The following is a 27,678-nucleotide window of genomic DNA, read 5'->3' as shown; positions in this document are numbered from 1 at the left end:
ATGCCGAGGCCATCCACTGATTGGCAGTTTTCTACCCATGAACAGTGTACAGAAAAAGCTGCCAATCAGTGGAAGGCACGTTAAGATCTCATTAATATGGAGGACTATATGGCAGTAGGTTTATAAGTCCACTAGTGATAATCTCCTGCTGATAAAATTGCTAATTTTATCAATACTACACTAAGCAGCCCAGTAAGTGACACAATGCTGGAATCAGGATCTCTGCCCCTACGTTACGCTGCTCTCAGATTAGGTGCAAAAACCTGCTCACAGACTCGCTTTAACGACTGTAAGTCCTTTCTTTATTTTCCCCCTCAATTTACCTGAATAGAGAGACAATTATTTCAATAGCAATCTTGTAATGTTAGATCTCCTGCAGCGACCACATCACAGTAAGGGAATATATAATCAGATAACACTGGAGCTTGTGTGAGCGGAGGCAGATCCAGTGTGACTTTCTATGTTTCACCAGCACAAAGAGATTAGTGACTGAATGTAACAATATCCTATGGTGAAAGAAAACCTCAATGATAAAAGATTGCAGCATAGTCTAACTGATGTCACAGACATGGGTGCCCTAGACTGGGCTAAGAAGACATAATATATGTGTGAGTTGGTGCCGATTTACTTTGAGTCTTTTACATTACTCATTAGGTCAAGTGAAGCCACAATAAAATCATCTGAGCTTCATTATAATTTCTGTCGCTAGTTCTGTGTAGTTGTTATAGTGCGAGTATTTGGCCCTGACCGCTACTAATTCCTTTAAAGCGAACTGTCAAGTACGCTATTAACCTGCGGATATGTAGTTAATCTGCAGGGTAATTGCATTGTGGAGCTGTGCGGCTGCTGCACTGAAAGCAGGGCTACCGGGAGGAAATTAACTTCCTTCCTCGCGGCAGCCTTTCGGCTTTCAGTTATAGAGGCATGGCCGGCATGGCTGACAGCTGGCTATACGGAGCATCAGCACAGAGACAGCTATCAGCCAATTTGTCTGTTTGTGGTTACATTTTATACTGAGTGGTGACTGAAGTTGCTCCAGTATACCCCTGTGACTGAATAAAGTCCTTTTCCTCCCAGTAGCCATGCTGTAAGTGCGGTGTCCTCATATTTACAGGTTAATGGCATTAGCCAACAAGACACGTTCCCTTTATATTCTTTGCTCGTTCCTTACTTAAAGGGAATATGTCACCAGGTTTTTGCTCCTCCAACTGAGAGCAGCATAATGTACAGACAGAGACCCTGAGTCCAGCATTGTCACTTACTGAGCTGTTTGCTGTCATCCAATGTTTTCTCTGCTGCAGATCTAGCAGTTATACAGAGCTCATGAATATGCTGGACTATCTGGCAGCATGCCAAGTAGTCCTCTAATGATAATCTCCTGCTTATTAAACCGTGATTTCATCAAAACTACACTAAGCAGCCCAGTAAGTAGAATCAGGATCTTTGTCTCTACATTATGCTGCTCTCAGATTAGGTTGCAAAAACCTGGTGATAGATTCCCTTTAATGTACTTCAGTTTAGCCATCTCTTTCGTTTACTCAAATAACCCAAAATATACACAGTGGGATAGATTTACTAATGTTTCAGGAGAATCGAGCAATAAACAAGTGGCACTCACCATCCATAAAATGTAGTCCGTTATTCGTTCACATTAAGAGTTCTTGTAGGGGCAGGGGGAGCAGGAACAGCCGTTTCGCATGACTTGCACGCTTCAACAGGTCCATACCTCTGAAGTTTGTGAATTGTGGACCTGTTGAAGCGTGCAAGTCACGTGAAATGGCTGTTGTCCGTACAATACCTGCGTTCCCGCTCTCCTGTCCCTGTGTAAACTTGTAATGTGATCGAATAAAGGATTGAATTTTATGGGTGGTGAGTGCCACATGTTTTTTGCTCTTTTCTCATGAAGGATTCACCACTTGTCCCACAAGTGTAGCGCCATTTTCATCCTGCTATTGCCACGGGGTTTTACAGCCTGCAGCAGGCTCGGACTGGCCCACCGGAGAATAGGAGGATCCTCCGGTGGGCTCCTTTGCCGTAGTATGTAAACTTATCCACCCAAACATGATCAATATGGCAGAATGTACTTGTTTCACCATATACAAACAAAAGAAGCATCTTGTCATTCATTTTACAAACTACCCAGTATATTATTATATAGAAGCATCAGTACATTTGTAAATGTAATATTTACATGTAGTTGAGCTGAGGGCCCCCAGAGTCAGTGTTAATGGTGGACCCCTACTGCCCCAGTTTGACACTGTGATAGTGTTCAGGTTTTACCAGCATTTTTTTTCTGTTTATGAGATTTACTAATGTTGTTCATTCAAGTCTGCCAAACCCTCCGATAACAACATGTTCGGCCAACAGTCTAATGTTAGGGCGGCTCAGTGGTTAGCACTGCAGTCTTTCAGTGCTGGGGTCCTGGGTTCAAATCCCACCAAGGACAACATCTGCAGGAGTCTATATGTTCTCCCTGTATTTGTGTGGGTTTCCTCCAGGTTCTCTGGTTTCCTCCCACACTCAAAAAAACATACTGATAGGGCATTTAGATTGTGAGCCCCAATGGGGACAGTGTTGCCTTTGGATGTAAAGTGCTGTGGAATTAATAGTGCAATATAAATGAATAAATATTCTATTATGTGTATGGGATCCCAGGACAATTGATTGTTAGGGATCGGGCATGTCCAATTTTAGACTGCCGATCCTTTTGTTCTTCCAGAGATAAGCCATGGGAAGAGGAGTATCTCAGAGAGAATATAGGGCACTCGGCAGAGTGAGGGCTTCTGAGTATGGAAGAGATGGCCAAGATAGCTACCGGCCGAATGATCGGCCAAACCATTGCTCAGCCGAAAGCCATCAAGTGTGTATAGACTGGTGTGAAATATTGGACTGGACAGTATGAAAATCTGCCACATTTATCACAGTCGCTCATACTGGATGATAAATTTAGAGCATGTTAAGATTTGGTTCCTAATGAAAGGGTGGTACGGTGGCTCAGTGGTTAGCACTGCAGTCTTGTTAGTGCTGGGGTCCTGGGTTCAAATCCCAGCAAGGACAACATCTGCAAGGAGTTTGTATGTTCTCCCCGTGTTTGCGTGGGTTTCCTCCGGGTACTCCGCCAGCCTCCCACTCTCCAAAGACATACAAATAGAGAATTTAGATTGTGAGCCCCAATGGGGACAGTGTTCCTGATGTATGTAAAGCGCTGCAGAATATGTTAGCGCTATATAAAAATAAAGATTTACTTATTTATTTAAAGTCAATGGAGCCTAGCCTGTTGTATTGAGCCAAAGCATTATCAAGTCATCAAGAATTCTAATATTTCTTCTTTTTTTATGAATGTATTCTCAAACTTAAGAAAATAGTTCACCCTTAGGCTATGTCCACACTTTGCGTTTCAGCTGCTTTTTAGGTCCGTTTTGAACTGGAGCGTTTTCATGCCAAAATGCATGCGTTTTGATTTTCCTGCAAAGTATATGGGAATTGGTGATTTATTGTCCGCACTTTGCGTTTCCAAACGCAGCGTTTAATTTGCATAATTTTGGGAAAAAACTCTGCGTTCAAAGAAGCAGCATGTCAATTGTTTTTGCCATTTTTTGCTAACATTGAAGTCAATGAGAAATAGCAAAAAGCAAACATCAAAATTCCAGCGTTTAACCTGCTTTTTAGCTGCAGAAACAGTGCGTTTTGGACTACCAAAACGCATGCTTTTCTGATATCAAAATAGTGGAATTATATGTTCCTTTACACACACACACATAGTCCGACAATTAAAATAAAGAAAATTATTTAATAATTGATATTTTAGCCAATAATAGTATAAAACCGCTATAATTTTATTAAATATAACTATTTTCGTTATGATTTTAATAATTAGGTTTGTTTTCTTTTTTTTCCCCTTTTTTCATAGTGTTTGTATGTTAAAACTTTATTTTGTTGTGTCTTTGTGTTCAAAACGCATCTGACTTTAGGCATTGAAAAAGCAGGTAAAAAGCGATGAAAACGCAGCTAAAACGCAGTAAATACGCATGCGTATTTATCGCGTTTTGATGGTCAAGAGCAACTTTGGCAAAAGCAATTTCTGCCAAAACATGCATTTAGAACTGCAACTAGGACGACGCAAAGTGCGGACATAGCCTTTCTTTAATTCCAGTGTGGGTGCATCGATGCCCGGTGTAGGAAACGAGTTTTCATCCTTATAATTCTAATAGATGCGTATAATAAGGTCCCAAAAACCTGTGGTCTGTTCCGGGTTTGGCCGGTACCAGCAGCAAAATATTTCTATAAACTATTCTTCTTTTGCAAACTATGACATTTCATTACTTATCTATGAGACTGAGTTCTAGTAGCACAATTTCTATAAATATAAAAAGGGCATCAGGAAAGGAGGAAGAGCATCTAATTCCAGGACCGAGGGAGTTAATTATCTCTTAGCAGTAATTGGTCGCTTTGCAAAACCCAGCGATATTTATTTGAGCCGAATACTGAAATAGTGATTACAAGGTGGAGGAGACCCCAGCATGATTGTGTGGCTTGGTGGTGCTTTGCTTCTGGCCTTTGGGCTCATTCTCATCTCTATCTGGAGAAGAGGATTAAGAAGTCCTGGATCTGTAAAGTATCCCAAGAGCTTACCTTCATTGCCTGTCATTGGGAGTTTACTTCACCTTGGAAATCACCTCCCGCCACACTTATTGTTCTGTAATCTGCAGAAGAAGTATGGCAGCCTCTACTCCTTTATGATGGGTTCCCATTATGTCGTGGTTGTGAATAACCATGAGGATGCCCGGGAGGTTTTGCTGAAGAAGGGGAAAACGTTTGCTGGAAGACCCCGAACTGTGAGTATCACCTAGATAAGTTCTACTTTAGTTTTTCCATGGTAATAATTTATGTTCAATCTATTTTTATTGAAATTATTAAACAAAATAACAGAAATAAAGGCAAAGACAAAATCATTGGAATAGAGCAATAAGCAGATATCCAAAATCATGTATGGAACTTGTCAATTATCAATTATCATCATATCTTCTGATGCATGTGTTAATAATCAAACAATCTCTCCATTAGGCTACTTTCACACATCAGGTTTTTTCCATCAGGCACAATCCGGAAAAAAACAGGTAAAACGGATCCGGTACCGCATCCGTTTTATCCCCATAGATTTGCATTGTTACTGGATTGTGCCTGATGGCTTTGCGTTGCATCCGTTTTTTTCCGGATGCGGCAAAATTAATTAAAGTGGCGGCTGGAGGCAACGTATCTTGTAACATTTTTTTGTCCAGCGAAAAAACCGCATCGGCGTGATACGGCGTGTTTTACAATAGAAGCCTATGGACGCCGGATCCGGTGTAATGGGCCAAAAACCGGATGCGGCTGCTGGATCCGTTTTTGTAAACTGAGCATGCTCCAATGTTTTGAAAAAACAGATCCAGCAAAAAAAAAAAAACGGACAAAACGGATGCAAAAATGGATGCAAAATGGATCCAACTGATCCGTTTTTTTACGCATCCGGCATAACGGATCCGTTAAAAACCGGATCCGGTGGACACAGTTTTTACATTTTTTTGCCGGATCCGTTGGATCAGGAAAAAAAAGGATTGTGCCTGAATGCAGAAAACTGATGTGTGAAAGTAGCCTTACTGCAAAACAAATACTCATACTCAAATATTCAAAAATTGAGGTAACGCTCAAGTCGCCCATACTAGTAAAGGCAATCTCAGGAGCAGAAATTACCGTATATAGAATGAGAAAGAGCAAACAAAGAAATTCCTCTGCTCCTGAGTATAATATCACAATCAGAACCTATCAATAATGTTATATTCCTTATTATTCTCACTTAGAGAACTAGAAGTAGATATTATGAGCATTAAGTGTATAAGGATACAAGAGAGAGAGAGAAGGCATAGAACAGATAGAAAGAAGAGAAGAGAAAAAGAGAAAAAAAAAAGGAAAAAGAAAAGGGGGGGAGGGGAGGGACCTAAATCAAGAAAAGTAAGTTAAAGTAGGGTAAAGTTGGAGCCTGAGAGAACCGTAATGGGAAAACGGGGAAAGGGAAATATAGGGAAAGGAAGGTCAAGTAGGGAGCGGGGGGGGGTGGGGTGGGGGGTTCCTCTGGGATCTACCTTATTAAAACAGTTTATGAAAATCTGGTGAATCCCTAAACAGTATCCATTCGCTCCAGGTCCTATGGAGTTTTTCCCTAGTGTCGGCGGTGTCGGCAGAGAGCTCCTCCATCCTACAAATATTTGTCATCTTCCATGGCAATAATTTAAGTGGTGTCTTCATACATGTAGAAAAAAAGTAAAAACTATCATTTATGAGTGTGAAGAACGAGCAGGATAGTAAGGAAGCCATGGGCTGTCTTAATGCTAAATGCTCAAGGACAGGACTTCAAGGCTGAAGACAAGACCTAATGAAATTCTTCAGATATTAACAAGCGTCATTAACTCTCGGTGGTTCTCTGCTTTATGTTCTGTATATATGGGATACAATCCTTAAGGTCAGGTTGCACTACTAAATGTTCAAAACAGCCAGGGTAGAATAATTAAAAATACATTTATAAAACATAACTTGTAATAAGAAAGTTAAAAAGAGGTACCCTAATGACATAAAAAGAAAAATACAAAAATGGACAAACACTTGTGGACTCTAGTGCACCTAGATATGTGCGGATGGTGACGACAAAAATCACACGCAGACGTCCACCTAAAACCTGGAAAGGAAAGTACCACTTATGGGGACTGCAAAACCAATTCAGTGAATATAACAGGGCTGACTAATGTAAAATTGGAACAATCTCATTAATTGATGTGTTCATCCAGATGCTAACTGGGAACAGTAAGGGGGGGGGGCACAAAACTACTACTGCCACATACTACCCCAGTTCACCAGTATGTCGCCCGAAATTACTCCTTCTCGACGCGTTTCCTCACGGGGTGATTCATCAGGGGATCCATATGGATATGGCACCTGTTTGTCTATCTCTCCGGATCCCCTGATGAATCACCCCGTGAGGAAACGCGTCGGGAAGCAGTAATTTCGGGCGACTTATACTAGTGAACTGGGGTAGTGTGTGGCAGTAATAGTTTTATTCCCCCCCCCCCCCTTACTGTCCCCAGTCGGCATCTGGATGAACAGACCAATTGGTGAGATTGTTCCAATTTTACATTAGTCAGCCCTGTTATATTCACTGAATTGGTTTGCAGGCCCCACGAGTGGTACTTTTCTTTCCAGGTTTTAGGTGGACGTTTGCATGTGATTTTTGTTGTCACCATCAACACAAATCTAGGTGCAATAGAGTCCACAAGTGTTTGTCCATTTTTGCTTTTTTTGTCATTAGGGTACCTCTTTTTAAGTTTTGTATTAAAAGTTATGTTTTATATATGTATTTTTCATTATTCTTCCCTGGCTGTTTTGACTATTTATACATGGTAGATATCTTAACCAAATTTGTCTAATTCTTGCACTACTAAATGTGTATACTATAACATTGTGATATACATAGAGCAAGCTTCAAACCAACACAGAGTACAGAATCTATTAGGTGTCATGTGAATCTGCAGACAGGCGGCTGGGTGAACAGAAATTGGGGATATCCCATGGTTGTTGGACCATTGTACGCCATCTATGCCGACAGTGTTCACCATATAAACAGCCTAAGCATTACTGCTGATACTTGTGTAGTTTTTGTCATTCTGTTAGGTGTCATTCATTGTCCAATAAGACTGATCATTTTAATTAAAACATCCAAAAAAAATCCAGCAATCTCAAACAATAAAAATTCCAACACTTTATTTCACATTTTAAAATTCCATCGGTCACACTCCATTTAAAGGGAAACAGATGACGCGTTTCGGATCCATCAGATCCTTACCCATATCTGTTTCCCTTTTAATGGAGTGTGAACCATGGAATTTTAAAATGTGAAATAAAGCTTTGGAATTTTTTATCGTTTGGGATTGCTGGATTTTTCTTGGATTGTTTTGGATTGCTTTTTCTGGTGATCAGCTGGACTTTAATTCATGCATCCCGTTCCCTATACCAGGAATTGGTGGTGGAGTGGCTGATAAGTATTTTTCTTGGTTCTTGTTTTAATTTTAATGTCTGATTTGCTTCCATAATGTCTCTAAATATTAAAAACCTGTTGTACATTGGGATTGCACCTCATTTAGATGGTAGAATAGACACGCATTCTCAGTGTTTAGCACTGCAGCCTCGCTGCTCTTGGGTCCTGGGTTCAAATCCAACCAAGATACTATATAAAAGGTGTTTATATGTTTTCTCACCCTTTGGTGGATTTCCTCCCACACTCCGAAGACATACTGGTAGAGAATTTAGATTTTCAGCCCTAACGTGAAAGTAATGGTGTCATACTATTAAAGTAATAATAACAATATATATCTAACTCTATATAAATACATATTATGGACTCCCATGTTCTGATGATGAGATATACCCTTTCCTGAAGAAAACCTAACAGTTGAATCAATACCTAGAAACTAATTATATGGCTGCAACTGTCTTCTAAAGCGGGCTTTACACGCTACAATATATCTAACGATGTGTCGGCGGGGTCACGTCGTAAGTGACGCACATCCGCCATCGTTAGTGGTATTGTAGTGTGTGAAATCTACGTGCGATTGAGATTGAACGAAAAAACGTTGATCGCATACACGTCGTTCAATTACTAAAAATTGAACGTGCGGTTGTTCAATGTTCCCGAGGCAGCACACATCGCAGTGTGTGACACCCCGGGAATGATGAACTCAGCTTATCTGCGTCCCGCGGCTCCCGCCGGCTATGCGGAAGGAAGGAGGTGGGCGGGATGTTTACATCCCGCTGATCTCCGCCCCTCCGCTTCTATTGGCCGGCTGCCGTGTAATGTCGCTGTGACGCCGAACGTCCCTACCACACCAGGAAGTGGATGTTCGCGGTCGTATGGAGGGTAAGTACGTGTGACGGGATTTAATCGTTTGTGCGACACGGGCAAGAAATTGCACAAGCCGCACAAACGATGGGGGCGGGTCACATCGCATACGAGATCACATGTGTAATTTTAAGGTGTAAAGCAGCCTTTAGGCTGATTATTGACAACCCAATTGTGTGGGAAAAGTCTAAAGTGATACTCACCTTTTCAAACATCTTTTCTGCATTTCCAAAGGACCTTGACTAGACGAAAACGTGGCCTATGGGCGGCCAGTACTGCCGTATTTGCCAATTGGGCACTTACTGAAGCAAGACTGAGATGCTTAAAGGGAACCTGTCACCACATTTGGGGCCTATCAGCTGCAGCCACCACCAGTGGGCTCTTATATAAAGCATGTTAGAACCCAGGCCACTGTGTAGAACTTAAAAAACACTTTATAATACTTACCTAAACAGTCGGTGGGAGGAGATGGATCAGATGGGGGTCTCCGTTCTCCGGGTGCGGCGCCTCCTCTTTCGTCCATCTTTGTCCTCCTTCTTCTGAAGCTAGTGTGAATGACACGCCCGTCGTCATCCATAATAGCCGGCATTGAGGTTCCGCGCATGCGCACTACAATACTTTGATCTGCCCTGCTCAGGGCAGATCAAAGTGTGCCTGTGCAGAAGATGGAGGATAAAGATGGCCGAAAGAGGAGGCGCTGGTACTGGAGAACGGAGATGCCCATCTGATCCATCTGCTCCGCATTGACCATTTAGGTAAGTATTATAAAGTGTTTTTTACGTTCGACACAGTGGCCTGGGCTCTTATATACAGCATGTTAGAATGCTGTATATAAGAGCCTACTGGTGGTGGCCGCAGCTGATAGGCCCCAAATCTGGTGACAGGTTCCCTTTAATCCGGTCTCACTCTCTCCACCCAGAACTTTGTAACCTGTGGCTTCTTGTGAACGGTGTGATTTTGGGCTCATGCAGTGTGAAAGCAAGCCTCCGGCATGTAGGTAGAGGTCCACTGTGAATGCCTGAACTGGCGGCATTCCCAAGCAGCTCACAGGATGCAACATTTGGAGAAGAGAGATTGAGTGCTCACTTGCACCGCCGATACTGGGAAATGGACGTAGAACTGAAATCTACAGTCACTCTATTACTCTCAAACGTCAGCTTCCAGAACACATCTGGATATTACATATGTTTGTAGAATGCTCTCATCAGTGTCTTGTGCTAAGTTACTATTTGCAAAAATTTTATTAGTACTACAGTATTGATGATCTGGCCTTAGAATAGACCATTAATGTTTGATCGGTGGGAGTCTGACCTCCAGTTGGACCTGGCACAATGACTTTTATGGAATAGTCTCTGTCTCCATGTAAACTTTGAAGGGTACATGACACTCACCTAACCCTTGATTGTGTTGAATGGTTAATGTGCTCTAGGTCAGACCCCATCAATTAAACATTGATGGATGGATGATTACCGATCAGTGTCAAGGATAATCTTCGTAACGAATGACAGCTTATGTAAAGCAGAAATCTACATAAAAATGAAAGGGGTTTTCCCACAAACAAAATTCATATTAATCAATAGATATTGGAATGATAATAATTTCCACAATTGGATGTGTTTAAAATGTTTTTTCCTGTGCTGAGATAATCTTATATATGTGTCCCTGCTATGTACTGTGTAATGGCCGTGTCTGACCGTACAGGGACATGGTCTGATCATACCATATCTCCTGGGCCAGGGAGGATGCAAAAGTGTATAAATATAAAATTTAATAAATTTTCTTTATATAAATAATTTTTTCAGAAAAATATATTTTTTTTCCTTTTTTTTTAAAAAAATATATATTTTTTTGTTCTATTTATGCTCCTTCTAACTGACACAACGGGCTTAAGGTATACGGTAATATTTATGAACACTTTTGTCACACATCCTAGACATTCTGGTTTCTACCTTTACTTTCTTTGCTGGTCTCTGATTCTCCTTCTCTCCCTAACTTTATTTTTCTTTTTTTCCCTCTTTTCTGTTCTCCTTATTGACTTGCTTTTTGTATATTTTGTATATATTTTTGTATATCCTGATTGTTACTTTGTCTGTTATTTATCACAGTTGTCTGATGAAGGCCACTACGTGGCCAAAACGTCACATGTTCACAACAAAATTCTTTTGAAAATAAACTTCTTTAAAGTATACCCTGAAGAGTGCCTTGTTTTATCTTGTATAAATAGATTACAACATGGGATCATAGCTAAGACTTTTTGTGAGGCAAAACATTTACATTTCCCTGTCTTGTTTTTAAAAAATGTTTTATCTCAAAGAAAGAGAGATGTCATATAATCAGACCATACCTTGTATGGTTAGACACGGCCATTACACAGTACACAGCTGGGAGACATTTATAAAATTATCATAACAGGGGCAGGAGAGGCCACAAAAGAGTATAAAGACATTTTAGCATGGGATCATAGCTGTCTTTTCGTGAGGTAAAACATTTACATTTCCTTACCTGTTTATAAAAAATATTTTACCTCAAAGAAAGAGAGATGTTGTATGATCAGACCATGTCTTGTAGTCAGACACAGCTATTACACAGTACTTACCAGGGACACATATATTAGATTATCTCAACAGGGGCCGGTGCAGATGCAAAAGAATATAAAGACATCATAGCACAGGATCATAGCTAAGTCTTTTTGTGAGGTAAAACATTTACATTTCCTTGACCTGTTTATAAAAAATGTTCTACCTCAAAGAAAGAGAAATGTGGTATGATCAGCCTATGTCCCTGTACGGTCAAATTTTCTCTCCAGGGAGGAAGGAGACAAACTCTAGCACCACCTATTGGAAGAAGCAATCCTAAAAGTCAAAAGTGGCTCTTTAACAAGCCTTTTCATATGACGTAGGATTCATGCCAAATCAGAACCCCAATTTGCAGAGACGGCGTTTCGGGGTGATTGCCCCTCGCCAGTGCAAAGTATGGGTATCTGATCTGGCTTATGAGAAGCTTTAGTGGGGACCACAGGGAGACTATTCTCCTTGCGGAGACCTGGTTTGTCAGGTCGCCGCAAGGAGAATAGTCTTCCCCGTGATCCTGTACGGTCAGACAAGGCCATTACACAGTATTTAGCAGGGACACATATATAAGATTATCTCAGCATAGGAACATTTTTCAATTGTGTAACTTATTATTATTATTATTATTATTCAAAAATCAATTCATTAAAATGATCTTTGTTTTTGGGAAAACCCCTTTAAGCAACTTTTTAGGACTATTGCTTTACTTATCCTATATCATGCCTATGTCGCAGTCTGTATTATAGACTAGAGTAGAATTGCATTTACTAATTTGCAAGCTTAGGCTGGTTTCACATCAGCGTTTTTTGAAATGCAGCAGGAATGGGTTTTTTTGCCGCAAAAACTGATCCGTTTTTCATCCAATACATTTTCAATGGACTTGCGGGTAACATGCATTCGTATGTTTTCGCATGCCTTACCGTCTGGATCCGGTGACTTGCAGTTTTTTAACTTTTTTGAAAAACGCAATATGTTGCGTTTTTCACCTGCGTCCAAATACTGCAGGTCAATTGGTCCTGTACATTGCGTCCGTTGGTACAATGTAGTTCAATAGGATTGTGCACTTGCGGTTGTATCCTCTCTGAAGGATCCTGTTTGGTGTACTGAGCATGCTCTGAAGCTGCATCTCTCTTTCTCTCCCCCCAGAGCGGCGTCCTCGCAGTCACCTCAAATTCACTTCAATGCACGCCCAATACAGCTCATTCCCAATCACATGACTCATAAACTGCAGCTTGGATCCTGTAAATAACACTTGCATATGCATGCGTTTGTCAATAATTTCACAGGATCCAGTCACTTGCGTTTTGCGTTTTTTTGCCTGAAGACAAAAAACGCTAATGTGAAACCAGCCTTAAGCCTGCTTTACACGTTGCAATTTCGCATACGATATCGTATGCGATTTGCAACGCCCCCATCGTATGTGTGGCACGTTCAATTTGTTGAACATAGCACACAAACGATTAACCCCCGTCACACGTACTTACCCGTCCATACGACCTCGATGTGGGCGGCGAACGTCCACTTCCTGGAGTGGGAGGGACGTTCGGCGTCACATGGCAGCCGGCCAATAGAAGCAGAGGGGCGGAGCTGAGCAGGACGTAAACATCCCGCCCACCTCCTTCCTTCCGCATTGTGGGCCGGGAGCCGCAGGACGCAGGTAAGATCTGTTCATCGTTCCCGGGGTGTCACACACTGCAATGTGTGTTACCCTGGGTACGATGAACAATCTGACGTGCAATTCTAGAGAAAGGTACGATGTGTATGCGATGAACGTTTTAACCTTCAATCGCAATCGCACGTACCTGTCACACACTGCAATGTACCTTACGATGCCGGATGTGCGTCACTTACAACGTGACCCCGCTGACACATTGTAAGATACATTGCAGCGTGTAAAGCGGGCTTTAAGCACTGAAATCTCCCATCATTATTTCTGATTCCTATTCAACTGTTCCCAGTAGAGATAACTATTCAAATGATTATGGCTGCAACTTTGGGCTGTATTACAGGCTATATAAAACAGTACAATTAATGTAATGCAATATTATGTCTTGTGACATCACTGCAGTAGAAGGGGTTAAATGTCACTTGTGATCCTCTGCTGTGACAACGAGCTGCAACCTGCAACTCCAGTTCTTATGTGTTGCAGATGGGATTTGAGAAATAAAAAAGTGATTTATTCCTTCATATGAATCGATGGGTATGGCCAATAATCTAATATGTGTGGCGGGCCCCCGATACTTCCCAAGCAGATGATGTTTGGGGAGTTAAGAATCCAGCATGTCCGATTTCAGATTGCTTATCCTTTTGTTAGCTGTCAGCCGCTGTCCCAGAAGGAACACAGGAAAGCTTGGCAGGGCAAGCCCTCCTGGATAGGCTCGCTCACACAAGCGTGTAAACCAGACTAGTGCAATTCGATAAAAAAGGGGCCAATCTTATTCGAGGCAGTGTGGATCTACATTTTTTCTCAGCTGTAAATCGGTACAGTGCAAGAAGAAAATTGGATGCCATACAGACCATCCATATAGCATCAAATATTTACAGATACGTTACAATTCTGTAAGATTGGAAACTGTAAATGGTCCTGTAGATGATTAATAGCTGCTGAGTAAATAAACAGATTGCATACAGAGCACACAGATGACAACTGAAAAAAAAAAAATCGTTCAGCTTATATGGATGAGAATGGGTCCAATTTTCTTATTCGCTTGTGTGACTCCAGCCTATATGTGACAATCAAGCGAGATAGTTCCCTGACAAACAATGGTTCAGCCAACAGTGTATGGAGGGCTTAAAGGGGTATTCCCATCTGCAAGATCCTTTCCTAATATGTAGTAGGTATAATAATAATAATAATAATAATAATATTAGCAAATACCTTCAATTAGAAATGTAGTTTAGTTCTCCAGATTCACTATGTCACTTTCCTCATGTGCAGGGCATTGCAGAACCTTAGGTATCCATGGTTACAGCCACACATATAGTCACAGTTAGTTGCTAGTGGTCAAAACCATGGATACCTAAGGTCCTGCAATGCCGTGCACATGAGGTAAGTGACATATTGACTGAGAAAAACTATACTACATTTCTACTTGGAGGTATTTGCCAATATAATTATTATTACACCTACTACATATTGGGATAGGATATTGGAGATGGGAATAAACCCTTTAAGCGTTTCATGTGAAACCTGCTCAGTCTACCCTCTCCTTTCTGCTTTCTATTGTCTACATTGGGTGACTGGAATGATTGCTTGTGGACCTGTAAGTTCAGAGCTCAGGTGGGGTTTTCAGTAAAGCTTGCTCTCGCTCTAAGATATCAATTTACAAGCCTATGTACTCATGCCTTCTAGTATTTCACTCATTCACACTGACAAGGTCGTACAAGCTATGATTTCTTTGAGTATGCAGCACAGAAGTATTCTCAGAAAAGCATAACATCCTATTTATGAGTAACTCAGTACTTCAGAGACAACAGATTTCTATAGCAGAAAGCAAGGGAGGAATGCCTAACTGCATTTTCAGACTTTTTTCTATTTTTAGCTTGGTAACACAATAATAATAATAATAATATTAGCAAATACCTCCAATTAGAAATGTAGTATAGTTTTGCTGATTCATTATGTAGCTTACCTCATGTTTGGGCATTGCGGGACCTTAGGTATCCATCGTTATGACCACACATAGAGTCACAGTTAGTTAGTTGCTCGTGGTCATAACCAGGGATATGCAAAAACGAAGAAAGAGTCTCACGCGTAGTCCAATTCCAGTGCTTTAATGTGCCAATACAAAATTAAAAACATATAGGGAAAAAAATCCCAAAGCCTAACGCGTTTCAGTGGGAGATCACCTTACTCATAGCCTATGGGTAAGGTGGTCTCCCACTGAAACGCATTAGGCGTCAGGATTTTTTTCCCCGATATGTTTTTAATTTTGTATTAGCACATTAAAGCACTGGAATTGGACTACAGGTGAGACTCTTTCTTCATTTTTGCATGTCTATCCGGTGTTGCCAGACATCCATCCAGTCTGACCTGGGGATCCAGAGGTAAGTGGAGCCAAGCCCTTTTTTTTCCATAACCATGGATACCTAAGGTCCTGTAATGCCCTGCACATGAGATAAGAGACATGGCTATATTAAGAGATCTATACTACATTTCTAATTGGAGGTGTTTGCTAATATTATTATTAATATTATTATTATTACTACACCTACTACATATTGGGATAGGATCTTCGAGATGGGAATGGGAATACCTCTTTAAAAATGAAATTCATACCAACTATAAGATTACGATATTAAACATGGAGTTGGGAGTTGTGTTATCAAGAAATTCCCTTTCAGGCAAATGTCCTTGAAAGGCCCCTTTATACATTCTTTGGGTGTCTTTTTTCAGTAATTTATCAGATGTATATTTTATTTCAAATGACCGTGAAAAAGACTCCAGCATTTCTAAGGCTAAAATGCTGAGAAAACACTCTAAAAACCCCCAGGTGTCTTTCTGATATCTTTTTAGCAATTCCATTGACTTCTACTGTAAACTATGGAGAATCTATGGATGCTCAAAAGCCTGACCGTATAAACAACAACGTAATTTTTATGTAGAAGTTATGCTTATTCTTTTGAAGGTTTTCAGGCTTGAAAAAAATCGTTTGAAAAAAAATGTTGTGTAAGCATATCCTAAGAAGTTTTCTTTCTCTGGCAGACTTCAGGCCTCCATGAATTACATAGACAGCGATTATCTGAATGACCTCCATGTAAAACTACAGTTCACATTAAATAGGACCTATCAGTTCTGAGAACAAAAAACCACAAAATGCGATAGAAGATGAAATTATTACATCACTTTTCTCAAATACATATCACTAGAAATTCAGAGGACTTTCCTCAGCATTACAGGGATGCAGATTACACTGTAACGTTACCAGACTCAGCGCAAAATCTCTTGAGATGGTCTTCTCTGGGACTTACCAACTGGAGGAACATAGATTGAATCACCTGTTTTGCTGTTTTAGGCCATGTTCACATATTGTAACGCCTGCCTGGATCAACAGACTCAGATGGGATGTAATGGACAACCTAGAGGGAAGCCACTCACCAAGCAGGACCCCCAGAACCCTGAAACCCTTTAACCCCTATACAGGGATTTGGAATTACACAGGGCCCTGGAGATTACTACCTGTGGAAGGCTGCAGTCTGATGAGAGTAGTCGTCAGGCAGGGTCAAACCAGGAATAGCAGAACAGGGACAGAATCGGCAGGCAAGGACGTAATCAGAAAACGTAGCAGAGGTCAAATCCGGATCGGGCAGCGAGGTACAAAAACAGCAGGCAGGAGAGGTAGTCAGAAAACACACAGAAGTCAGAACACCAGAATCACTAAACAGAATAGGGCGGACCAGGAGCCAAGAAATCAGAACTATCTCTGGCAGAGGTCAGCAGACAGGAGGGGAACTAAGATGGGTATGGTGTCTTCCCATTGGCTGTAGCTGAACGCTGGCGACTTCAGCTGGAAGACACACACCACCCACAGTCAGCCAGTGGTACTGCAGATCCCAAGATATCCGAGCCCAGTGGATGATCGGAGCCTGCGCCCACCGGTGTCGCTGGCATCGACTCATCTCCCATCACCAGCACCATCCACGGCAGGAACACGGCGTTGCCTGGCGATCGGAGCAGAAGTAGCTGGAGCGGACTCCGGTGGTGACGTAACACATATTCAGTATTTGGTGATTTTTTTTACCTCAGTATTTGTAACCAAAACCAGGAGTGGGACAATCAGAGGAAAGTATAATAGAAACATGGGCACCACATCTGTATTTATCACCCATTTCTGGTTTTGGCTACAAATACTGAGGTAATAAACTCACCAAATACTCAATGCGTGCACGTGGGCTTATAAAATCTATTCACTAAAATCCATAGAATACAATGGGAGAATCGTATATATTTTTATAGGATTGGCGTTGTATAACCTCATTTTTTTTTTAAGTAAAACACATGGTAAACAACTTTCTTTTTCTTATATGTTTTTATTCTTTATTTGCCGCCAAGTACCACAACTAATGAAAAATCCTCCAGCATGAGAGAAACATGGTGGCAAAGACCCCTATTATTTAACATGGCTCCCTGTTATCATTGGTTTCCTCAGTGGTGAAACCATTAATTTGAGTCACCAGGTGTAAAGGTCACATCAGTTAGCGGTGGAGACACAAGTTGGTTCTACCCAGTTTAACCTGCCTGGCTGTGCGCTTCATTTCCTCTGCTGTGCTTGGTTCATCTGAAAAGGAGCGGGAAGAAAAGGGTTATTTAAAGGGAACTTATCACAAGTTCTTTGCCCTATAAGCTGCGGCCAGCACCAGTGGGTTCTTATATACAGCATTCTAACATGTTGTATATAAGAGCCCAGGCTGCTGTGTAGAACATAAAAAAACACTTTATAATATTCACCTAAACCGGTCACTGCCATGGATGTGGCTCAAATGGGCGTCTTCGTCCTCCGGTGCAGGCGCCTCCTCTTTCGGCCATCTTCGTCCTTCTTCTGAAGCCTGTGTGCATGACACGCCTGCGTCATACACACTCGCCGGTCCCACGCATGCGCACTTTAATAATTTGATCTGCTCTGCTCAGGGCAGATCAAAGTGCGCCTGCTCAGGACCTGAATGTCGGCGAGTGTGTATGACGTCGGACGCGTCATACACCGCTGCTTCAGAAGATGGAGGACAAAGATGGCAAAAAGAGGAGGCGCCGGCACCGGAGGACGAAAACGCCCATTTGACCCACATCCACCGCAGTGACTGGTTTAGGTGAGCATTATAAAGTGTTTTTTATGTTCTACACAGCGGCCTGGGCTCTTATATACAGTATGTCAGAATGCTGTACATAAGAGTCGCAGCTTATAGGCCAAAAAACTGGTGACAGGTTCCCTTTAAAGAGCGGTCTGTGGACCAGCTGTGCAGTCTCAGCTGATCAAGAAAGTGAAGCACAGATGGAAGACTTACTAGAACAGCTGATTCAAAGAGCTGGTGAAGAAAGTGGCAAAGAGTGGCTGAGGAGTTGTCTCATCTCCAGGGATTCAGCGTCGGTGTCTGAAGAGGGAAGATCAGCTCCAGGAGAAGGTGGTTCCTACCTGAGGGAATTGTCAGCCATCTGTGACGTCTATCTGGAACCACAGTCTCAGAATGGTTATCACGGACAGGCTAGAGGCAAGCTGCTCACTAAGTAGGATCCTGAGAACCCCGAAACCCTTTAACCACTATACAGGGATCTGGAATTAATACAGGGCCCCGGAGATCGCTACCTGTGGAAGGCTGCAATTCCAAGAAGAGTAGTTGTCAGACAGGGTCAAATCAGGAGATACTGAAAAGGGACAAAATCAGCAGACAAGAGAGTAGCCAGGAATCAGGCTAAGGTCAAAAACTGGAGATGGCAGTGAAATACAAAAATGGCAGGCAGGAGAGTAGTCAGAGAGCAGGCAGAAGTGAAAACACAAGAATCAATATACAGAGCAGGGTGAGAACCAGAGACAAGCAGTGAACTACAAGACTATATCTGGCAGTGACCAGCAGACAGGAGGGGGAAAAAAGAACGGTGTAGTGTCTTCCCATTGGCTGTAGCTGCTGAAAGATGGTGACTTCAGCTGGAAGACACACGCCACCATCGTCAGCCAGTGGTACTGCAGATCCCAGGGAAACCCAGCTTAGTGGATGGGCGGAGACTGCACCCACCAGAGCTACTGGCGTGGACTCCTCCGCTATCACCAGCATCGCCCACTGAGGAAATACGGTGGCGTCTGGTGATCGAAGCAGAAGTTGTAGGAGTGTACTCTGGTGGGACGTAACCCCATCCCAGAGGAGGAATCAGGCAGGCACCTGAAGAAAAGGAGAAAACTCAAAGCTTACTCACCGCCACTGTCCACAAACAAGAAGAACGTCACCATTAGGATGATGTTATGGGTTTGTGAGAATCTCAAACAGCATCGTGAGACCAGCAATGTCATCGGAATCTTACGGTCACCGCGTCAACAGGAGATACAACTTCTGCCAAATTCAGAGTGGTACAGAGGCGGCTTCGGGAAATTTAGAATGCAAAGGGAGCCTGGGTGAAAAGTTGCTGCCCAAGAAGAAGAGCAACTCTGAGGTTGTAGCAGCACAAGAGTCATGGAGAGTATCTGAAGACTCATCTGATGAAGAGATGAAGGCTGACGGACCTGCAGGGGATTGTCAGCGCTCATGCTCACCACCCATTGTGGCTCTGAGCCCTGAACACCAGGACCGTCAGAGGCATGACCCGGGATCCAAAAATAGGGGTGACACAATCCATGTGCCTGTCCATTCCTAGTACTGTAAATTCTTTAGGGAATTTTATAGCTGTTTTAAGTCAGGTTTCAACAGAGGTTTTGAGGAAAGCAGAATTTAATGAGTTAATCAGAACAATTGAGTCTGACAACAAGGTTAAACATAAGATGTCCGTGGTGACAGACTCATGTTTTAAAGAAGCATTGATTTGGGAAATCTTTCATTTGGGATTTCATTTGAAAAAGATAGAATCTGGAACAAGGAATTTATTGACTTATTTTCACTGTTACCATCAGGTAAAGAACAGCTGCATAAAATGGAAAGGAAAGTGGATAGACATAAAGGGAAAAATGACAAGTGTTCCTAAATCATTTAATAAAATTGTCTTCAAGCCTTTTCTATTTACGCTGCTGTCCTTGGTCAAAGCGTGCCTGGAATTTGTAGTGGCCTATTTCAACATATTGATATAATTCTGGAAGTATACCGTAATTTTGGTGGATATAGCTTGGCTTATGTACAATTAATCTTTTAGACCAAAAATGGCGGTACACCCCTCTATTAAATGAGGGGTAAACGATGTAGGGTTGTGGTCAAACCTTATGATTCCCTAGAGGAATGCATTTTCCAGGCAACCTTCTGGTTAAAACTTTACAACAGGTTTATGTTTCGCTTTAATCTTGTAAATGGTTAAGCAACTGTCGTTTTTTGCCACGGTTGATCCTTTTGTGAAGGATCTCACCCAATGTTTTAAAAAGAATGCTCAATCTAGCCAACAATTGCCAAGTACCAAAGAACAATTTCTTCTCAAAAAGCATTGATGACGGTGAACCTGGAAAAAATACTTCCTTAGCAAGATCACTTTGCAGAGGTTTGTTAACTTTACAATATCCCCTCTAGGTATTGTTCCAAAGAAAGAATTAGGATCTTACAGGCTAATTCATCATGTGTCCTATCGTAAAAGGGTCTTCCTTAAATGAGTAAGCGGATATAAGCATAGCCTCGGAAAAAATATACATCTTTTAGATTATGGTAACTTAGATTGTATGGAAAAAATGCGCACTCACCAAATCAGACGTGAAATCTGCCTTGAAGTTGTTGCCAGTTAACCCGTTAGGTTTCAATTCATTAGGTGTTCAATTTGATGGCAAGTACTATTCTGACAGGTACCTCTCCATAGGTTTCTCTTTACCTTACTTTGAGGCTATTTTCTCATTTCTTCAGTGGTTGTTACAGTCCAAGTTAAAAAATGGTGGTGTGCCGCATTGTTTGGATGACTTTTTATTTATTGGTTCAGGAGAGTCTGATGATTAAAGGTACTTTACACGCTGCGATATCGGTACCGATATCGCTAGCGAGCGGTTGTGCGTCATGGGCAAATTGCTACCCGTGGCGCACAATATCGCTAACACCCGTCACACGGACTTACCTTCCTTGCTACGACGCTGTTGCTGGCGAACAGCCTCCTTTCTAACGGGGCGGTTCGTACGGCGTCACAGCGACGTCACACGGCAGCCGTCTAATAGCAGAGGAGGGGTGGAGATGAGCGGCTGGAACATGCCGCCCACCTCCTTCCTTTCTCATTGCCGGTGGACGGAGGTAAGGAGATGTTCGTCGCTCCTGCGGTGTCACACATAGCGATGTGTGATGCCGCAGGAACGTGGAACAACATTGCTACTGACCAGACATCGAGTTTTCATAAATAAACGACCTCTCTCAGACAAACGATTTTTGCCTCTTTTGCGATCGTTTAAGTTCACTTCAGCCTGCTACACGCTGCGATATCGCTAACGACGCCGGATGTGCGTCACAAACAACGTGACCCCGATGATACATCGTTAGCGATGTCGCAGCGTGTAAATGGCCCTTTAGTGTATGCTTGTTAAATTCATTAAACTTATGGATCTATTCGGTGTTCCTTTTGCAAAGGAAAAAACGTATATCCTTGTTGCCGTTTAGAATTTCTGGGCATCATTATTGATTCAATAAATATGGAATGTACTGTAGTCTTCATGCCGATATATCAGAGAAGATCAAGTTACTTATTGTTGTTATGTTAGCAAAGGAAGAAAAACAATTTGAGAGGATTATAGTCTTTCTTGGGCTTTTTAAATTTCGCATGACGGATAATACCAATGGGCAGGGTTTTCTTGAGGCTTGAGGAGTCTTTATGATGCATCTTCATTCCCTATAGAATGTGAGCCCTCGCGGGCAGGGTCCTCTCTCCTCCTCTAGACTGTGAGCCCTCGTGGGCAGGGTCCTCTCTCCTCCTGTACACTGTGAGCCCTCGCGGGCAGGGTTCTCTCTCCTCCTCTAGACTGTGAGCCCTCGTGGGCAGGGTCCTCTCTCCTCCTGTAGACTGTGAGCCCTCGCGGGCAGGGTTCTCTCTCCTCCTCTAGACTGTGAGCCCTCGCGGGCAGGGTCCTCTCTCCTCCTGTAGACTGTGAGCCCTCGCGGGCAGGGTCCTCTCTCCTCCTGTAGACTGTGAGCCCTCGCGGGCAGGGTTCTCTCTCCTCCTCTAGACTGTGAGCCCTCGTGGGCAGGGTCCTCTCTCCTCCTGTACACTGTGAGCCCTCGCGGGCAGGGTCCTCTCTCCTCCTATACCAGTCTGTTTTGTACTGTTAATGATTGTTGTATGTATACCCTCTTTCACTGTAAAGCGCCATGGAAGAAATGGCACTATAATAAATAATAATAATGCGATAAAGGGCAATATTTCTTCAAGAATGCACTTTAGATTGAATAGGAACATGAAGGAAGATCTGTGTATGTGGTTGGAATTCCTGAGCAATTTTAATGGCTGAAGTTGCTGGCAACAAGAGTTTAGCTCCTCACTTATATTTACAGATGCCGCTGGTAGTATTGTTTATGGCGCAGTTTTTGAGGGTCATTGGTCACCAGAAAAATGGCTGGCTTCATGGATTGTAAATAGATTCTCTAAAAATATAGTTGTGTTAGAATTATTTCCTGTTTAGTTGCAGTGGTTATTGGAGGTAAAAAACTTGCAAACAGAAGGATAATGTGCATTCTGATAATCCAGGGGTAGTATTTCCTATTAATACATTGTCATCTTCGTGTAGTTTGGCAGTGAGAATTTTAAGACATTTAGTCTTATGTTGCCTAAAATACAATATTTGGCTGAAGGCTTCTTATATTGAAGGTTAAAATAATTTATGATAAATCTGTTTGTATTGAAATTTTTTCATCAAAATATGATTACATAAAAAAAGCAACAAAGAGTATGAATAAAAAACTGAATAATACATTAGCCACATCCTCTTTATATTATCGACCCGATGACTGAATATGACGGTCGCAACGGTTTATCTCGATATCGTATCACACAACCACATATTACTTAAGGGAAGCCTCCGGGTTGGTTTGATATTTTCCAACGTAACCTGAATCTCCTCAAGATATGGCTAACTAGACTTCAAACAACAAAGAAAAATAAGTATTCTAAGAGTATTAAAAACAGAAGAAAAGAGGGGGGGGAAGGACAGAGGAAAATAAGAGACCAAGAGGGATTTGACAAACGGTTGGAGGGGAAGGTAAGGAGAGTGTGTGGGTATGTGCTGTTACCGAAACAAGGCTTGAAAGTCAGAGGACTCCTTGAACAACACCCAGGGTTGCCAGACCTTAGTAAATTTTTCGTTACTTCCCATCACCATTGCTGAAAGTTCCTCCATTTGACAAATATGTGACAGCTCCGTCTGCCATTCTCCGATAGTGGGGGCCTCTGTGGCTCTCCAGTGCCTAGGAATGACCGCTCGGGCTGCTATCAAGCAAAATCATAGTTAAAATAATTTATTAGCAGATTCTCTTTCTCGTCGCCAGTGGTGGACGTTTTATCAGTTGGTTTTTGAGGATGATCAAGAAGGGTCACCCTGGCGGCAGCATCTTTGGGATGTGATATAGGATTGATTCCACTCTATAGCATCCAGAACATGGACTAAATTATTCAGCAGCATGATGTTAATAGGTTAACTTTTATAGGCTTAAAAATTTAGTTTACAAAAAATGCAACTTGGAAGTAGCTTTGTAATTGATGGAAATTTTGCTTATAAAGGGTGGATCCTATTCAGCTTTAGTCAAACATTAGCAGGTAATTCTTTGTTTTTAAATCTATCGGGCGAAAACCCGTTGATCAGTCAATTTCTTATTAGGCAGCTATTGAAAGGAATAAGAAATCCTTTTACAAGTCTGATGAATTTGTGCCTAATATCTGTTGATCTTTTGCAGAAATTGTTGTTGGTTTTCATGGAAGTATGTATTGATAACTTCGAGACACGTTTATTCAGGGCAGCTTTCCTTTTGGCCTTTTTTGCACCATTGAGGATTGGAAGTTGGGTCATTTAGCAAAAGTGTGTATTTCTGGTTTGTAGTTTAAGGATGTAGTCTTGCACTATTCTCATATATTTTTAAGAAGAACTAACACAGATCAGTTAGGTAAAGGTTCATCCATTAAATTAAACCTTCATGTATTTGCCCAGTTAAAAATGTTAAAAAATGATTAGAAGTAAGACTGACTTCTTAGGGTCCTTTTGTTATACACAGAAAAAGTGAACCAGCAACTAAATTTCAATTTAATGCATTGGTAAACAACTGCTTAGTAAAATTAAACATGGGTAACCTTAAAATTTCTTCTCATTCATTCATTTATTCATTCAGAATAGGTGCAGCCATGGTATCGGCTAGGCTAGGCTTGAATGAGACATAATTAAAAATTTTAGATGGGAGTCTTTAAGGTTTAAATTATATATTAGACTAGATTTATTTTATTGATTAACATTCATTTTTCAAGCCCAATGGTTGTGTGTAGAGATGGGGGAACCTGCCCAGTCCAATCCAGTCTAGTTCGGGTCCGGACTTGAACCCAAACATGAGCCCAGATACCAAACCCTCTATAAGTCTATGGGAATCCGAACTTTAGTGCGATAAAATAGTGTTAGTAAGGGCTAGGGCATAGAAAAATATGGATTAGCGCAGGACAGTTATACTTATCGAGTCTCCGTGCAACTGTCACACTGCTTTTGGGCTCGCTCATTAAATTTCATGAATATGCACCTCTTCCCCTGACCACCCTCTGTAATTGGTTGCAGTCAGACTGTCGGCTGGAGACTTGGTGAGTATAACTGTCCAACTCTAACCCTCATTTTACTTCCTTTAAACATTTTAAAAAAAAAACCTTTTATTTTTATCTGGCCAGCCAAACCTGAACAGAAACACAGACTTCCCTGAGAAGTCTGTGTTTGAGGTCTGTGCATGGACACTAGATGTTTGGTATGGATCTCAAACTTTACAGTTCAGGTTCGCCCATCGCTAGTGTGGATAGTTGGCCACTGTTTTATTCAGTGGGCTCAGAAGAGGGCATCAAAAAGTATCAACTCAGAGAATCTTGCTTTCAACTGATTCTTTACAGGTTTTATCGCATGGTGTTAGAGGCATAAAGTGGAAAAATGTGTGTAATGTTTAACAAAAGTTATTATGATCTATGCCTTCTCTAGATCTAACCATAATTCATTGATGGGGTAACGATATTGGAAAAACAAAGACTTTGGACCTTTTGTGGCAGATGCATAGGGCTATGGCTTTTCTAAAATGCCGATTCCCACGCCACACAGCGAGGACAATCAATATATAGATGAAGGACCACCACATCAAAACTGTGTCATAGCCAGCCCAATCTCCAGACCTGAACCCCATTGAAAACCTCTGGAATGTAATCAAGAGGAAGATGGATATTCACAAGCCATCAAAGAAGAACTTCTTCCATTTTTGCACCAGGAGTGGCATAATGTCACCAAAAAGCAGTGTGAAAGACTGGTGGAAAGCATGCCAAGACGCATAAAAGCTGTGATTAAAAATCATGGTTATTCCACAAAATATTGATTTCTGAACTCTTCCTGAGTTAAAACATTATTAGTATAGTTGTTTCTAAATGATTATAAACTTATTTTTTATGCATTATTTGAGGTCTAAAAGCAAAGCATTTTTTGTTATTTTGACCATTTCTCATTTTCAGAAAATAAATACAAAATGTATTTCTTGGAAATTCGGAGACATGTTGTCAGTAGTTTATAGAATAAAAGAACAATTTACATTTTACTCAAAATTATACCTATAAAGAGAAAAATCAGAAAAACTGACAATTTTGCAGTGGTCTCTTAATTTTTGCCAGAGCTGTATATAATCATCCTCCATGAAGTAAGACAGTAGGCACAGACTTATCCTGTATAAAAATGTTTGTTTGAAATATATTGCTAAAAGGTTATGTTCTTTCCTTTCAAGGTAACAACTGATATTTTGACAAGAGAAGCCAAAGATATTGCATTTGCAGATTACAGCCCCACTTGGAAGTTTCACCGTAAATTAGTGCACTCCGCTCTCAGCATGTTTGGTGAAGGAACCATTGCCATTGAGCAGATCAGTGAGTATAGAAATGGCTATGCTTTTATATGACTATGCTAGCAGAGGGGGGAACTGATCTCAGACAACCTCAATAACTAATCAACCAGACTGTATAGAGTTGTCAGCTTTGGCTACGTTATAATCAATGTGCATTGACAAGAACCTCATTATAGGGTGTCATCCTTGGACCAATACTCAGGAGATGAGTACGAGTAGACAGGATGAAGTACTTGTGGTGACTTTTCGGGGTCCTCCAAGGATTGAGAAAGGGGAAGGACACCAAAACATGGCCATAGGTATTCACGCCTGTCTCCTCTCAACTCATCTGCAGAAGGCTGATATGTTTCTATGCTGACACATTGAAGCGCTGTAGCGCAGAATATGCTAACAGACCCCCCCATGGATCCGCCGCACCCAGCATGGATAATAAAAGCGCTACATGTTTGCGTAAAATAATCCTGTTTTGGATTCATTGCAGCATTATTGTATTTTTGAAGATGATGTTTTTGTGCGTTTAATCCAGACTATTGGACTGTTGTGCGGAATACGGAAATGTACGTGTTTGATATTATCTATGGAACAATTTTATCTGGATAAGCTATACCGCAATAAGAAGAACATTTTTATATTTATTCTGCACTGTGGTGTGAAGTGATGGTTATTGTTAGTGTGGGATTGAAGACATTTTGAATATATAAATATACTAGCTGTAGTACCAGGTGTTGCCTGGGATAGTAACTGTCTGTCTCCCTGTCTCTGTCTGTCTTTCTGTCTGTCTATCTCTGTGTCTGTGTCTCTGTCTGTCTCTTTCCCTGTCTGTCTCTGTCTGTCTGTCTATCTCTGTATCAGTCTCTCTGTCTCTCTCTATCTCTCTGTGTCTGTCTTTGTGTCTGTCTGTTTCTGTGGATCTGTGTCTGTGTGTTTGTCTCTGTGTGTCTGTCTTCCTCTTTCCCTGTCTGTCTATTTCTCTATCTCTCTGTCTGTCTTGGTTTGTCTCTATCTGTCTCTCTGTCGCTATCTGTCTCTCTGTCTCTTTCACTGTCTGTCTCTTTGCCTGTCTGTCTCTTTTTCTTTTTCCCTCTGTCTCTTTCCCTGTTTATTTTTCTGTCCGTATCTTTCCCTGTCTGTCTCTTTCCCTGTCTTCCTCTGTCTGTCTCTTTGTCTGTCTGTCTGTCTCTTTCTCTGTCTGTCTCTGACCATGTCTCTCTGTCTGTCTCTTTCCCTGTCTGTCTTTGTCTGTCTCTTTCCCTGTCTGCCTTTGTCTGTCTCTCTCTCTGTCTATCTCTTTCCCTGTCTATCTCTTTCCCTATCTGTCTTTTTCTGTCTGTCTCCCTGTCTGTCTTTCTCTTTCCCTGTCTGTCTCTTTCCCTGTCTGCCTGTCTCTGTCTGTCTGTGCCTGTCTTTGTGTGTGTCTGTCTGTCTCTATCTCATTGTCTCTCTCACTCTCTCTCTATCAGTCTCTCCACCGACATCATATTACCT

At 41.6% G+C, this 27,678-nt stretch overlaps 1 protein-coding gene across 1 annotated transcript in view; it reads left to right on the top strand.

Annotated features, from left to right (window-relative positions):
* The first annotated feature begins 4,511 nt into the window (after nucleotides 1–4,511).
* Nucleotides 4,512–27,678, top strand: part of CYP17A1 (cytochrome P450 family 17 subfamily A member 1) — a 44,906-nt gene continuing 21,739 nt past the window's right edge. Inside the window, exons 1-2 of the mRNA XM_075352318.1 lie at nucleotides 4,512–4,835; nucleotides 26,077–26,215. Of these exons, the coding sequence (XP_075208433.1) occupies nucleotides 4,521–4,835; nucleotides 26,077–26,215 (454 nt within the window). The 5' untranslated portion in view covers nucleotides 4,512–4,520. The remainder of the gene's footprint in view (nucleotides 4,836–26,076; nucleotides 26,216–27,678) is intronic.

This window comes from Anomaloglossus baeobatrachus, chromosome 5, assembly GCF_048569485.1.
Source record: "Anomaloglossus baeobatrachus isolate aAnoBae1 chromosome 5, aAnoBae1.hap1, whole genome shotgun sequence".
Lineage (NCBI taxonomy): Eukaryota > Metazoa > Chordata > Amphibia > Anura > Aromobatidae > Anomaloglossus > Anomaloglossus baeobatrachus.
Note: the sequence above shows the minus strand (reverse complement) of the source record. Positions and strands in the feature narration are given on the sequence as shown.